The following is a 15,458-nucleotide window of genomic DNA, read 5'->3' as shown; positions in this document are numbered from 1 at the left end:
AGGTGGGGCGTTGACTTCCACGCGAGTTTTTGCCTCTCTTTTGCTAAATTCCATATAATTTTATTAGTGATCAGGTTGCTCCCAAAATATCTCTTGGGTTGTATTAACTGAAGAAGGAAAGAAGCAAAGATTATTTTTTGCTGTTTTCCTTGTTTTGCTACTTGATACGCTCAAGTGGTGTTGAGGTCATTGAGGTAATCTGAGGTACACAGTGGCCCTGACCTGATCCCACCCCTGGAGCTGGGAGTGACGGGGAGGGGGTGGGGGGTTGGCTGGGGCCAGTACAGAAGCCGGAATCCCAGTTCCATGGTGTAAATCTTGTACTGAATTTCGATGAGCAGTATTTTCTACATGAGGAAATAAAATGATTGAGTGCTTAGAATCTACAGCAGGGCTGGATAAACGACATAACCTTTTTTTTTTTTTTTTTGTGGTGTGAAATGGGTTGTGTCAACTGCAAGGTGAATCAGGAAAGTCTTGTTAGGAATGCAGCTTCCCTGCTGCTTGGAGGGGAGCGTGCAATTTGTTTGCCAAAGGCCCTGGTAGCCTTCAATCTGTCAAAATGTTGCAAGCTGGGAGCCGTTTGCCAAAGCAAACTATCGGAGTGAAATAACACACGAGCGGTGCACGCAGACACTCACACACGCTCTCCGGTTCCCCAGACGTTAATTTCAGATTGAGGCAGGAGGAACAAGGATTTGGGCTAGATTGTCGGTGTTTTGAAGAGGTGTGAGCACGGATACAAACTACCAATTAGATAGGTATGTGTGAGCAGGGTGGGGTACCCTCCAGCAGAGTCGGCTGAGCAGGGGTGGGAACCTTCCAGCTCTTGGCAGGATTTCACCTGTTCCCTGGGGTTATATATTGCTCTGGCTGCTATTATTGCAGCCCAAAGAATAATTTTCCCTCTGGGGGGATTTATTCTATTCTGTTCAGAGCAGAGTCCATTTAATAACTAAGATTTTACCCTAGAATGAATTTTATTGGGCATCTCTATGCATTTTAGCTTCACTAGAGCCCAGCTAGATGAAGAAAAAGAAGTATTTGAACATCTAAATATAACTTGCGGTGCATATTTGCAACGAGAGGCGCCAATATATTGCTGTCCTGCCTCATGTATATCCTATGGGGATTTTTTTTGGGAGGGGGAGGGTTCACTTAGAAATTCAAAAGCACAACTGATTTTATAAACCTTTCATAAAAGAGCTTTAAAAGGCTCTCACAGTTACTTTGGACATTTTCGAATGTGTTAATTCACACGATTCCCCCTTACCTTGAAATTTCATAGGTTGCTCCGATGCTGAAGCGTCACTGGTTAGTGCAGTGAGTTATGTTCTTCCTGTAGAGGAAGCACTCGGCTAGATGCTGGGGGATAAAGTAGTGACAGAGCAAACTCCCTGCTCTCAGGGAACTTGCATTCTAGTAGAGGGAGGGACGTATTTTAAACAAATAAAAACAACAGTATGTGAGATAGTAATTGCTAAAAAAAAAAAAAGGGGGGTGGGCTAGGAGAGGGAGTGGAGTCCCTGGGTGGTGGTAACCAAAAGGCTGGAAGTTTGAGGCTCCGCAGAAGAAAGGCCTGGCGATCTCCTTCCGAAAAATCAGCCACTGAAAACCCTGTGGAGCACAGCTCTACTCTGACACACGTGGGGTCTCCATGAGTTGGAATCAGCTCCATGGCGACTGCTTGGGAGAGGGAGTGCTGCCTCCTGTGGGGTCAGGGGAGCCTTGTGGAGAAGGGAACAGTGAGCAGAGAGACTTGAAGAGGTGAGGGAACAAACTGTAGAAATATCTGGAAGTAGACCTGACCAGACAACCTGCCTGGGATTGATTCTGCTGAGACCTAGGATCTTCCTTCCTTAATATTTCCCTCCCTCTCCTGGCCTTTTGGAATGCTAACAGAAGCACAGCCTTGATGAGGGTCAGTGGTTGTGCAAAACTGCGCACGATTGCAGTACAAATATGTGGCTTCAGCATCTGCCAAGAGCTTTGAGGAACTGAGGTGTAAGGCCTTTATGGAGCTGCTGTTTGTTTGTTTTGTTTTGTTTTTCTTTGACAAAACCACACCAACCTGGTTTTCTTTTTAAATGAGTAAACAGTGCCAGGATGTGTTACAGATGATTCAGATTTGTAGGGACAGGTTCATAAGGGGCTTTATATCACCTTAACTCCTCTGTGGTAGGCAAGGCAGCTTGTATGATTCCCATTTTACAGATGAGGAAACTGAGGTGCAGAGAGAGAAGGTGATTTTTCCAAGGTCACACAACCAAGGAGTGTGCAGTCCTGAGTGGCGATGCACACGTCCTTGGTTTAGAGGACAAGCTGGATCCAGTAAGGACACACTTAAGAAAACAAGAGGTGTTCTTTTCCTACCACTGTTTCGGGTGCCCCTCCTCTTCCTGGAAGACTTCCAGGGCAGCTTTTCTGGTCATTGGCAGAACACTTGTCTCCCCTCTTATTAACTAATTACGCTGGGTGCTTTCAGCTCTGTCGTCTTTAGCGATCCTTACAGTCAAGGAGAAAACTGAGGCCCGGAGAAATCAGCTTACCCAAGATCACCTAGATGGGAATGGTGTATTCTAGCCTAGATGTGCTTGAATCCAAAGTGTCCTGCTCTCTCCAGCACGCCCTGCTGTCTTGGGGCCAGCCAGCTCCTATTTCTACAGCTTTCCTTTAGTTGATGACAAGCCCTGATCAGGGTTTGGGGGTGGGGGTGCTTGATGCAGCTAATCCTGCCCATGGAGAACATATGTAACACCAGGGGGCTAAGGACAGGCAGGCAAGAGTTTCTGAGGAAAGCCCAGGGTGGAGGAGGGAAACTCCCTGGGTCATTTCCGAACCCCCACTTCTCAGAACCCCCAGTTTTGCACAGATCTCACTGCCTCCGGCAGGCAGGACCAAACAAACTCTGTGTCAGGCACGTCACATTGTCTTATTCAGTCTTCCCCCCAACCTCCCAGCCAGCTTCTGTTATTATCCCCATTTTCCAAAAGAGGAGACTGAGGCTCAAGGAGGTTCAGTATCCTGATGTAGAAGCCCTGCTGGTAAGTGGTGAAGCTGGGATTTGATCCCTGATCCACCCCATGCAGGCTGGGTGGACCCTTCTCCCAGCACTGTGCTTCCTCGGGGAAGGGGCGGGGGGGAGGAGGAGGGGAAGAGGGGATGCTGGCTCTTTGTACTCTAATGATCACATCCCAGAGTCCAAGTGGCACTGTTCTTTCCCTTCCCATGATGAGATGCTGCCTTCCACTGTCTGCTGCTGCCTGGGACACACTCATAGCTCAGTCTGTTGCTGTTTTTCCTTCTCAGTGTCCTGGGTTCCCTCCTGCTGCTTGGATTCCAGCTCGTCTGCCCACAGCCCTCCACTGAACACAGAAAGGTAAGCCATGGGTGCTCAGAGGCTTTCCCTATCTGCATGAGGGGCTGGGATCACGCTTGTTACCACCCTGAGCTTTCTCCTCTTTGGAGGTGAGTCACCTGCTGATCCGAAGCAGAAGACTTGTTCATAAAATGCTCACCAGTCTTCCCTTCCCACCTATGTCCCAAGACATCCCTAAGTGAAAGGTACAGCTGGTGCTGGAGCCCATCTCTGATCTGAGAGAGATGCTGGCTTTGCAACTCGTGTCACATTGAGTGGGACTATTAAAAAGAGGCCAATGAAAAGACTGTGTACCAAGGTGTGGGTGGCACGTAAAGAAACCACCAAGGAATGGTGGAGTACCAGCAAGGAGCATAGTGTGGGGCTTTTGCCTCTTCTAGGCCTTCAGGGGCAAGGGGAGGGGATGATTAGAGAGAGAGCTGTAGCTATAACTGTGGCCTTAGCTATAAAGAAAAAAAAAAAAAAGGAGCTGTGATTCATAGAGGGACACAGCATTCTGGCATGGAGGGAGCTGAGAAATAAGCTCTATCCTCCAGCCCTCCAACACCTGTTGGTGAACCCAACCAGAAGACAGAAGACAAGAAGCTCTTGACTCAGTCCCCACAGGCCAGCCTCCTGGGTCATGGGGCTGGGTGGAGAAGGCTGGGCAGATTGTCTGGAGGGATAACTGGACAGTATCCAGTATGCGTCCTTCAGGCTCTGTATGTTTCTTAGTAAATGAACTCTTCACTGCTGCCTAAGCAGGCCTAATGCTGGCCTACAACAGAGCCGGTGCTTGATGAATATTGCCTTAGAAAAGATGCTTGGCATAGCTCTAGAAATTGAGAAAGCCCTAAAGCCCCTTTCAGCTACTTAGGAACTCCATTTGTCTCTCTGTAATGAAACGCAGACTCCCCTGAGAGGATTAATTGTCAGCCATTTGTACCTAAGTGTGAATGAGTTTGTGGGATCCTCTCCTGAGAGAGGGTTTTGATAGGGGAAGTCCAGGAGAGAAGGGGGTGGAAACAGAGAGTGTGTGCACAGGTTTGCTTAGATCTAGCACTTTTTAGGAGCACTTCTTGACTTTTGATGAGAGTGCTACTCGTCTAGTTAGTCTAATTTCCTTTAGGCCTGTGGATTATGTTCCAACTGGTTTTTTGGGCCAAGTATAAGCCAGTGTTGTACTGTATTCTTCCCTAGGATGTTAGCTCCATGAAAGTGGGAATCTTACCTGTCTTGTCTTCTGCCATATGCCCATATTCCCAGTGAATAGAGGCTGGCGTGTTGTGGGCGCTCAATAAAATACTTGAATGACTGATTGGATGGATGGAAAAGCTAGCCAAGGTCAGGTATCATTTCATCGGATTCACTTGGAAATTCACCCTTCCCCTTCACTGCATCATCCCCATTCATAATTTCAAGAATCAGAAAGGACGACTGTCTGTTTTCATTACTGAGTTATATTATTTATTACAGGTTTGAATTTTTGGGGTTGTTAATCCTAATAGTAGAACCAGTCTACCAGTGTTCTTTTTGTTGCTGTTGTTGGCTGGATGGACTATCATAGCAGAAAATATCTCATAAATGGGCCAATTTATTTTGCTGCTTCTCTTAATTTTTCAAAAGTTAGCCTGAACGACATGCAGAACGTGAACAAAAGGTGCCCAAATAGATATTACCCTTATCGTTCCAAAAGTATTTTTTCTGAGAAATTAAGAAAAGGCTTATGAAGTTATTTTAGAATGTTGATGTCAAAGATGTAAAACAAGTATCACATCTTAGTATATGGTACCTCATAGTCAAAATATTAAAAGATGTGCAAAAGAAAGATAGTGTAAAATTTTTTTTTCCCCAAAATAATTTATCGACTCATTTATTTGAAGGACATACATTTTAGAACAGTTCTTAAGTAGAATAAATACATGCATTTTGTCTGTTAGGGTCATTGCCATTCACCCAAGAGAAGAAGAAAAAAATCAGTGCCTTCTTATTAAATTGTGGATTTCTTCTTGTTGATATTTTACCTGAGCTTTGCGGGGCTGTGGCTGTCATTCTGGTGACATCCTCAAAAACTTACCAGCAGAAGCAGTATTGGTGGTGGTAGCATCCATTTATCTGTATAAGATAAAAAATAAGGAGATGCTCTAAAGCAGGGCTTGACAAATTTTTTCCATAAAGGGCCAGTTAGGGAATGTATTAAGCTTTGTGTGCTATAACTCTGTGTCACAATTACTTTACTCGGCTGTTGTAGTGCAAAAGTGGCCATAGACTATACATAGCTGAATGAATGTAGTTGTGTTCCAGTGAAGTTTTATCTACAAAAACAAGCGGTGGACTAGGTTTAGCTCGTGGACTATTATTTGTTAAAACCTGCTCCAAAATCTGGATGTTGTTGTTGTTAGCTGTTGTAAGTTTGTCCCCAGATCATGGTGACCCCACGGAAAGTGGAACAAAATACTGCCTGATTCTGCGCTATCCCCGTGATCGGTTCTGGATCAGACCCTGTGATCCATATGGTTTTCATTGGCTGACTTTTGGAAGTAGATCACCAGGCTTTTCTTCCTAGGCTGTCTTACTCTAGTAGTTCCGTTGAAACCTGTTCAGCATCATAGCAACACACAGGACAGAGGAGTTAACTGCAAGAATATTTGTTTTGGAGTTTCCTGAACACAGCCAAAAACTTTCAGGGACAGAGCAGGAGGGTCTGGGGACCATGGTTTCAGGGGATATCTAGGTCAATGGGCATAACAAAGTTTATTAAGAAAATGTTTTGCATCCCTCTTCGGTGAGTGGCATCTAGGGGTCTTAAAAGCTTGTGAGCAGCCATCTAAGATGCATCAATTGGTCCCAGCCCACTTGGAGTAAAGGAGAATGAAGAACACCAAAGACACAAGGAAAATATTAGCACAAGAGACAAAAGGGCCACATAAACCAGAGACTCCATCAGTCTGAGACCAGAAGAACTAGGCTGGTGCCTGGCTACCACCAATGACCACCCTGACAGGGAACACAACAGGCAGTCCCTAACAGAGCAGGAGAAAAGTGTGGTGCAGAACTCAAATTCGCATAAAAAGACCAGACTTAATGGTCTGACTGAGACTGGAGGAAACCTCAAAGCCATGGCCCCTGGATTTTCTGTTAACCCAGAGCTAAAACCATTCCCAAAGCCTACTCTTCAGACAAAGATTAGACTGGACTATAAATCATAAAATAATACTTGTGAAGAGTGTGCTTCTCAGTTCAAGGAGATATATGAGACCAGATGGGTGACTCCTGTCAGGAGTCAGGATGAGAAGGCAGGAAGGGACAGGAGCTGGTTGGATGGACACGGGAGATCCGGGATGGAAAGGAGGAGTGTGCTGTCACGTTATAGGGATAGCAGCTAGTATCACATAACAATATGTGTACAAATTTTTGTATGAGAAATTAACTTGAGCTGTAAACTTTCACCTAAAGCACAATTAAAAAAGAAGAAAATAGAAAAAAAAAAAAGAATGTTTGCTTTGGAATTGGAAGTTGGAAATTGTCTCCTCCTGGGACTTTGAGGAACAAAAAGGACTTGGAAAAATATATTTTTCTTCATTAAAACATAAAAATTATGATCACTATATCAAATTGTTTTCATTACTTAGATGAATCATAATCCATTGTTTTATGACAAAACCCACTCCCAATCTTTAGCAGAACGCAGCAGAAAGAATTAGAAAACCATTTATGGTAAATTCTTGAGGGACCGCATTACTAATTTGCAACTGCATATTGTAACTTAGCATGCATATGAAAACTAGATGCTAAAAGACTTTTTTTTCTTTCTCATTAAATGGCGTGTCCAACTTCAGCATATGGAAGCATTCCTACAGTAAGTTATTCTGAGGCAAAGACATAATTTGTAAACGCTGTCAAGTAAAATATGCATTTCTGAGTACTGCTCGGCCGACTGGGTCCGCATCTATAAATGCTGGCTCTTAATAGTGCAGGAAAACAGGACCGTGGTGCAGAGAACCTAAGTAGCTCCTTCCAGATACTTCTATCCAGAAGTCTTCTTTCTCCTGCAAAAAGAACAATATCACAAAGGGTTACTTAACTTCTATTTTTAGTCATTATCTAATGCTACTTGGCCAATGATTATACTAAAAAATACTTTCTGTGGCTCCATTTGCAGACAAGATGAGACCAAGAGCAGGAAAATCTTGACCAAGACTTTGATGAAAACAGCATGTTATTAGCAAGGGAAGTATGTAGATTGTAAAAAGCTTTTAAATTAATGAAAATGTTCTACTGTCTGCCCTACAGACATTCAAGACATTCACAGAGCAGGCTGTATTACAAGTCAGAAAGCATATGGTCAACATAATCTATGCAGGCAGAATTGTGAAACACCGTAGCTTACAGCACCTACAATGGAAACACAAACATACACACTTTAATCACAACTGCTCAATTAAAAAAAAGAGTTTACTCTTTTATTCAAAATATGCATCCTTATTATAATTTAGAAATCTATGAAAAACTAGAAGAAGGAAATAAAAACCTATCCCTATGGCCACCAGCAAAAAGGAACCCCTCTTCAACCCGTTATTTAGAGAAACTTTTTAAAAAAAGAACAGAAACACTACAGGACAAAGTTAAAGGAGAAGTGAAGTATTTGTTTTGCTAACTGATTAGCAAGTGGCAATGACAGCGGAGGAAGACCTCGTGATATCTTGGAGCCGCCCTGGTGGCACAGTGGTTAAGAGCTTGGCTGCTAACCAAAAGGTCAGCAGTTTGAATACACCAGCTGCTCCTTGGAAACCCAAAGGGGCAGCTCTACTCTGTCCTACGGGGTGACTATGAGTCCAAATTGACCCGATGGCAACGGTTTAATATTGCAGTAGGATGTGCAGCCAATGGCCTTCAAATTGCCTCTTGACAATGTTAGGCAGTTGGATATTGAAGAGAAACTCTATAGAAGGGTAAAAAGAAGTTTTAGGTTACATAAAAGCTTTGCATATTACTGCTGCTGTATTTGAGAAGGAGGAAGGGGAAGATAGTAATGCTTCCAGAAGAAAACATATGAGAATATCTTCATGACTTGGGGTAGGCAGAGATTTCTTAAACAAGACACAAAAAATACTAACCATAAGAAGGTATTGATGAATTGGACTACATTAAAATTGAGGACTTTTGTTTAATCAAAATACATTGTGGTGTTGTTTTTAGTCACTGTCAAGTTGATTCCTACTCATGGTGACCCTATGATAAAGAGTGAAAAAATAAGCCATAGACTGAGAGAAGATACAGTGATGCATGTGAAAAAAGATTAATGCCCAGAATATATAAAGAACGCTTACAAATCATTGAGAAAAAGTTAAATAATTCAATTTTTTAAGTAAGCAAAAGACTTTAACAGGCAAACACGCATTTCAGGTAAGCGGATATCCGAATGGCCAATAAGCATGTGAAAAGGCGCTCATCGTTAATCCTTATAGAATTACACATTAAAATCTCAGTGAGATACCACCAGAATGGCTAAAATGGAAAACACTGACACTGTGGAGTGCTGGGAGGATGTGGAGCAACTGGAACATTCATACATTGCTGGTGGGAGTTAAAAATGGTGAAACCACTTTAGAAAACTGTGCAGCAGTGTATCATAAAGCTAAACATATCCGTATTCATGACAAGTCTGTTACACTCTTAGGTACTTACACAAGAGAAGTGAGTGCATATACCCACCAAAATGCGTGCTTAAGAATGTTCATAGCATTTTTATTTACAATAACTCCATGCTGGAAACTACCTAAAAGTCTATGGTTCCAGCCAAGATGGAGCAACAAGGATTGACTTTACCCTCCTACTGAAACAACAACAAAATGGTCAAGATAGAGCAACAGAGACCAGAGTTGCCCTCTTACCTGAAACAACCAAAAAACCCCAGACAACATATATGAAAAAAGTTTTTAATACCCTGAACATCAGGCAACAAATGATAGTGGTCTCTGAGAGATGGGAAACAAAGAAGATGAACACTGACATTTCCCCAGTTGATTGCCTTGAGAGTTTTGTGGTCTTGGTAGAGGGAGGGGGAACCCAGGCAGAACCCAGTGGACTCTGTGAGCCAAGAGTCCAGGAAGACGAGTGGCCGGAGTCTGTAGGACAGAGTGCCAGAGAGGGGAGAAGTACACAGAGAAAACGAAGGCGATCAAGAACAGTCCCTGCTCCTTTGAGGCCATAATCCAGGGGGCACTGGATAGAGTACCCAGAAAGGTCTAGCCCCAGTAATGGGAAATCATTAACCCTAGACTGTGCACTTCTCTGGCTCTGCCTAGCAAATCATAAACCCAGCCCAGTGTCATCGAGTCAATTCCGACTCTAGCGACCCTATAGGCCAGAGTAGAGCTGCCCCACAGAGTTTCCAAGGAGCACCTGGCGGATTCGAACTGCCGACCCTTTGGTTAGCAGCCGTAGCACTTAACCACTACACCACCAGGGTTTCCAAGTCATAAGAGCAATACTGAAAAGATCAAGCTGTTTCTAAATAACTTAATAGCATCCCAGAACAGGAATGCAAACAAAAGCCTGTACACCAGTGTTCATTGCAGCATTATGCACAATAGCAAAGAGATGGAAACAACCAACAGATGAATGGATAAAGAAAATCTGATGGAAGCATACAGTGGAACATTATTCAGCTGTACAGAGAAATGAAGTCCTGATACATGGATAAGCCTTGAAAATGTTATGCTGAGTGAAATAAGTCAGTTGCAAAAGGTCATGTACTATATAATCTCACTTACATGAAGTAAGCAAATATAAAGAAACCGAAGATTATTAGTGGTTACCAAGGCAGGGGAAGGGAAAGGAAAAGGGGAGGTTTTGCTTAGGGGGCACTGAGTTTATGTTAATGGTGGTAGACTAATTGGAAAAAAGATAGGGATAATGGTTGCACAACATGGACATAATCAATGTCACCAAATTATACATGTTGTTAGGTGCTGTTTAGTCAGTTGTGACTCGTTGAGACCCTGTGTACAACAGAATGAAACACTGGCCGGTCCTGTGCCATCCTCATACTTGTTGTTATGCTTGAGCCCATTGTTGCAGCCACTGTGTCAATCTATCTCGTTGGGGGTCTTCCTCTTTTTTGCTGACCCTCTACTTTACCAAGTATGATGTCTTTCTCCAGGGACTGGCCCCTCCTGATAACATGTGCAAAGTATGTGAGATCAAGTCTTGCCGTCCCTGCTTCTAAGGAGCATTCTGGCTGTACTTCTTCCAAGACAGATTTGTTTGTTCTTTTGGCAGTCCACGATATATTCAATATTCTTTGCCAACACCATAATTCAGAGGCATCGGTTCTTCTTTGGTCTTCCTTATTCATTGCCCAGCTTTCACATACATGTAGAAATTGTTGAATTGGCTGATGTTTTGTTGTGTATATCTTTACTACAATTTTTTCTAAAAAAAAAAAGAGAGCTGGGGGAACTCTATTAAAGTTAAACTAAGTAGATTTCAGATCAAAGGCTATTACCAAGGATAAAGAGGGCCATTTCATAATAATAAAAGAATTCCTTCATCAAGAGGATGTGACAATCCTAAATGTTTCTACATCTAATAATAGAGCTGCACATTACTGAAGCAAAATGTGTTGTAACTACAAGGAGAGACAGACAAATCCACAAGTACAGTCAGAGATTTTAGTACCCCTTCCTAACGTTTATAGAGCAAGTAGAAAATTAGTAAGAATCTAGAACACTTGACTATCAAACAACTTGACCTAATTAACATTTGTAGAATATTTCCTCCCAACGTGATCAGAATACACATTCTTTTCATGTGCACTAAGAACACTTACCAAGATCATGTTTTAGGCCATAGAACAAGTCTTAATACACTTAATAGGATTCATTGCATAGTTTGTTCTCTGACTGCAGTGGAATAAATTAAAAATCAATGATGGAAAGATATGTGGAAATTCCCAAATACTTGGAAATGAAATAATGTGCTCTAAATAAACTCTGACCAGACCAGACCTGTTGCCTTTGAGTTGATTCTGACTCATAGAGACCCTATTAGGACAGAGTAGAACTGCCCCACAGGGTTTCCAAGGAGCAGCTGATGGATTTGAACTATTGGCCTTTTGGTTAGCTGCCAAGCTCTTAACCACTGTGCAGCCAGGGCTAAACTCTGAGTTAAAGAAGAAACCAAAGGAAAATTAGTACTTTGAACTGAATGAAATTGAAAACTCGAAGTATCAGTGGTACTAAGATAGTACTCAGGTATAAATTTATGGCATTAAATAACTATAAAGACAAAACTTGCCTTAACCTAATAAAGGGCATCTACTAAAAACCTATAGGTAATAGGAATACTTAATGGTGAAAGACTGAATGCTTTCCTTCTAAGACCAAGAAAAAGACAAGGATCTCTGTTCTCACCACTTCTACTCAATTTTGTATCGGAGGTTCTAACCAGTGAAATCAAGCAACAAAAAAGACATAAAATGCATGCAGATTGGAAAGGAAGAAGTAAAATTGCCTTTACTTACAGACAACATAATTGTCTATAGAACATGTGATGGAATCTACAAAAAACAACAAACAATAACAACAACAAAAAACTACTAGAACTAGTAAGGTTAGCTAGGTTGTTGGATACAAGATCTATATACAAAGAATCAGTTGTATTTCTGTGTACTGACAATAGAAAAATTAAAAAGAATGCCATAGTGATAATGGTTGTACACCATGAAGAATATCATCAACGTCACTGAATTATACATATAGAAATTGTTGAATTGGCAAATGTTTTGTTGTGTATATTTCACCACAATAAAAAATGTAAAACAAGAATACCATTTACAGTAGTATGGAAAATATAAAATTCTTGGAAAAAATCTGACAAGAGATTTAAAAGACTTGTACGCTTATAATAACAAAACACTGGTGAGAAAAACTAAAGAAGACTTAAACGGGGGAAATGTACCCATGTTCATGGGTCAAGAAACTTAGTATTATTAAGATATCTATTCTCCCCACATTGATCTATAGATTTAAAACAATCCAGTCAAATTCCCAGCAGACTTTTTTTTTTTTCTCTCGTGGAAATTGACAGACTGATTCGAAAATCCTTATAGAAACGCAGAAGAACTAGAATAGTCAAAACAAATTTTAAAAATGAAGGATAAAATTGTATGACTTATACTACCAAATATTTACATTATTATAAAGCTAGAGTAAATCAAGATAGCATGTTATAGGCATAAAGGTAGACAAATAGATCAACGGAACAGAATAGAATGCAGCAATTGACCCACACATGTATGGATGACTGATTTTTTTTTACAAAGGTGCAAAGATAATTCAGTGAATAAAGGATAGTCTTCAACAAATAATGCTGGAACCATTGGATAATCACATGCAAAAAAAGTGAACTTTGATCTGTATCTTGCACAATAAACAAAAATTAACTCAAAACTGATCATAGATCTAAATGTGAAACCCAAATTCTTAAACCTTCTAGGAGAAACTACTTGTGACCTTGGATTAGATTTTCTGCATGCAACACCAAACTCGTGATCCATAAAACACCAAGTTGGTCAATTGAACTTCATCAGAATTAAAAACTTCTGTTCAAAGAACACTAAGAGAATGAAAAGGCAAGCCACAGGCTGAGAAAAGATTTGTAAAGCATATATTTGATGAAGGACTTATATCTAGAATATATAAAGAACTCTCAAAACTCAATAATAAGGGAAAAAACAACCCAATAAAAAAATGAAAAAAAATTGGAGATGACACTTCTCCAAAGAAGACATACACATAAGCTCATGAAAAGATACTTACTCGTTATATTGATCACTGATCAATGACATTAGTCATTAAGGAAATACAGATTAAAGCCCCAGCGAGAAGGGTTAAAATTGAAAAGACTGATCGTATCAAGTGCTGACGAAGATATGGAAGACCCATACAATCGTGGTGGGAACATGAAAATGATAAACTATTTTGGAAAACGGTCTTACAGTTAGTTTCTTAAAAAATTACTCATATACCTAAAATATAGTTGAGGTATTTACCCAAGGAAAACGGAACTATATATCCATACATAGACTCATTCACAAATATTCGTAGTAACTTGTTATAAACTAGAAACAACCCAAATGTCCATCAGCAGGTGAATGGATGAACCGTGGGTTACCCATCCAATAAAATACTACTCAGCAATAAAAAGGAACGAATCCTTGATCTATGCTACAACATGAATGAATCTCAAAAAATTATTCTGAATGAGAGAAGCTAGACAAAAAAGTGCACATGCTGTATTATTCCATTTGTATAAACTTCCAGGGAATATAAACTACAATTACAGAAGGAATATCCATGACTGGAGGAGGGGTAGAGTGAGGGAGGGCGAGAGGGATTACCAAGGGGTATAAAGAAAGTTTTGGGGCGATGGGTATATTCATTATCTTGGTTATGGTGATGGTTTCATGGAGTATGTATGAAAAAGCTTATCAGATTGTACACTTTGAATATGTGTAGTTTATTGTATGTCAGATTATACCTCAATAAAGCTGTCAAAAATAAACTACTAATATAAACAAATGAATGCATTTCATAGTCATTATATTGAATATAAGAAGCCAGAAACAAACCTACCTGTAGTGTGATTCCATTTATATTAAGTTCAACAATAGGAAAAGCTAATCTGTAGTGAAAAAAAAAAAATCAGGATAGTAGACACCTAAGGCGGGATGTGGGTGGGGGAGGAGAGGAGCCCTGGTTGTGCAGTGGTTAAGCACTCCCCTGCTAGTCAAAAGGTCAGTGGTTTGAATCCACCAGATGCTCCCCAGGAGAAAGATGTGGCAGTCAACTTCCTAAAAGATTACAGCCTTGGAAACCCGACGGGGCAGTTCTGCTCCATGCCGTGGGTTCGAATTGACTTGATGGAAACCGGTTTGGTTTGATATGGGAGGAGGAGTCCTTGGGTAGTGTAAACTGGTAACTCACTGAACTACTAACCAAAAGGTTGGAGGTTCGAGTCCACCCAGAGGTGCCTCAGAAGAAAGCCCTGACAACCTACTTCTGAAAGGTCATAGCCACTGAAAATTCTATGGAGCATAGGTCTACACACGGGGTTGCCATGAGTCAGAGCTGACTGGACAGCAAATGGTGGTGGTGGTAGTGGTGGTGGGTAGAGGGCGGGGTGGGTGGGTATAGACTAGGAAGGATTATGAAGGAAATTTCCGGGGTGTTGCAAATATTCTAAACCACCTAAACCTAGATGGTGGTTGCTTGGATTTTACATATGTAAAAATGAATTGAGCTGTACGTTTGCTTTATGTACTTTATGTCATATCTCAATTAAAAAAAAAAAGGAGAACGAAGACAAAGCTGTGAATAAAATACCAGTACTGAAATGGCAATAAAAGTTTCTGGAGCAGTGTGGGATTGTCCTTTGAGAGTTACCAAGAAACAAAGTTGCCCTTCAAAGAATAGCATAAGGAGCACTCTCATTACTGTGTGTCCAGCCCCAGACCCCTTTGAGGGCTGGAAGTTGAATCTAAAGCAGTACTGTATCTCTTCCAGCTGGTATTTGCCAGGCCTTCTGTTTCTGATGGCATGAATATAACTGACTGCTTCCGAAAAATTAAGAGTATTTCCACTTATGAGAAACGAAGAAATTAAAGTAAAAAGACTTTATTAAGACTGGGAAGAATTTCAACGTCCACTAATTCATTCTGTGCCAAATCTCTTGGATTCAAACCCAACGACAGAAAAATCAAATCTGCTTCTATTACAAATAAAGCAGTAAGCTTAGGGCTTTGTGTTTGGAAAGCCCTTTAAAACGTTGCAGAAAAGAAGACATCTTCAGGGAATAATGGTGTGGTGCTGGCATCCTGGACTCTTCCTTGTTTAGGGCCAGGATTCCCCTTGGGAACGCTGAATTTTTCTGAGTATGCTCATTACCACTGGGTAGGGGCACAAAATGGAATGTAGGATAAACAACTCTGCCTAGAACTATAGTTTTCTTGTTGGCTAATGCTTACTGACTTTCTTGATCATGGACAAGATCTGCTGCCTAGGTCTTTGGGACCTCTTTGCCCTGTCCGGCCTTG

At 41.2% G+C, this 15,458-nt stretch overlaps 1 protein-coding gene across 1 annotated transcript in view; it reads left to right on the top strand.

Moving 5' to 3' along the window:
* Positions 1 to 2,738: 2,738 nt before the first annotated feature.
* Positions 2,739 to 15,458, top strand: part of THSD4 (thrombospondin type 1 domain containing 4) — a 688,190-nt gene continuing 675,470 nt past the window's right edge. The window contains exons 1-3 of the mRNA XM_023552873.2: positions 2,739 to 2,751; positions 2,941 to 3,044; positions 3,281 to 3,379. Of these exons, the coding sequence (XP_023408641.2) occupies positions 2,739 to 2,751; positions 2,941 to 3,044; positions 3,281 to 3,379 (216 nt within the window). The remainder of the gene's footprint in view (positions 2,752 to 2,940; positions 3,045 to 3,280; positions 3,380 to 15,458) is intronic.

Source organism: Loxodonta africana, chromosome 13 (genome assembly GCF_030014295.1).
Source record: "Loxodonta africana isolate mLoxAfr1 chromosome 13, mLoxAfr1.hap2, whole genome shotgun sequence".
NCBI classification, from domain to species: domain Eukaryota; kingdom Metazoa; phylum Chordata; class Mammalia; order Proboscidea; family Elephantidae; genus Loxodonta; species Loxodonta africana.
The sequence above is the reverse complement of the archived record's forward strand: the minus strand, read 5'-3'. Positions and strand labels throughout refer to the sequence as shown.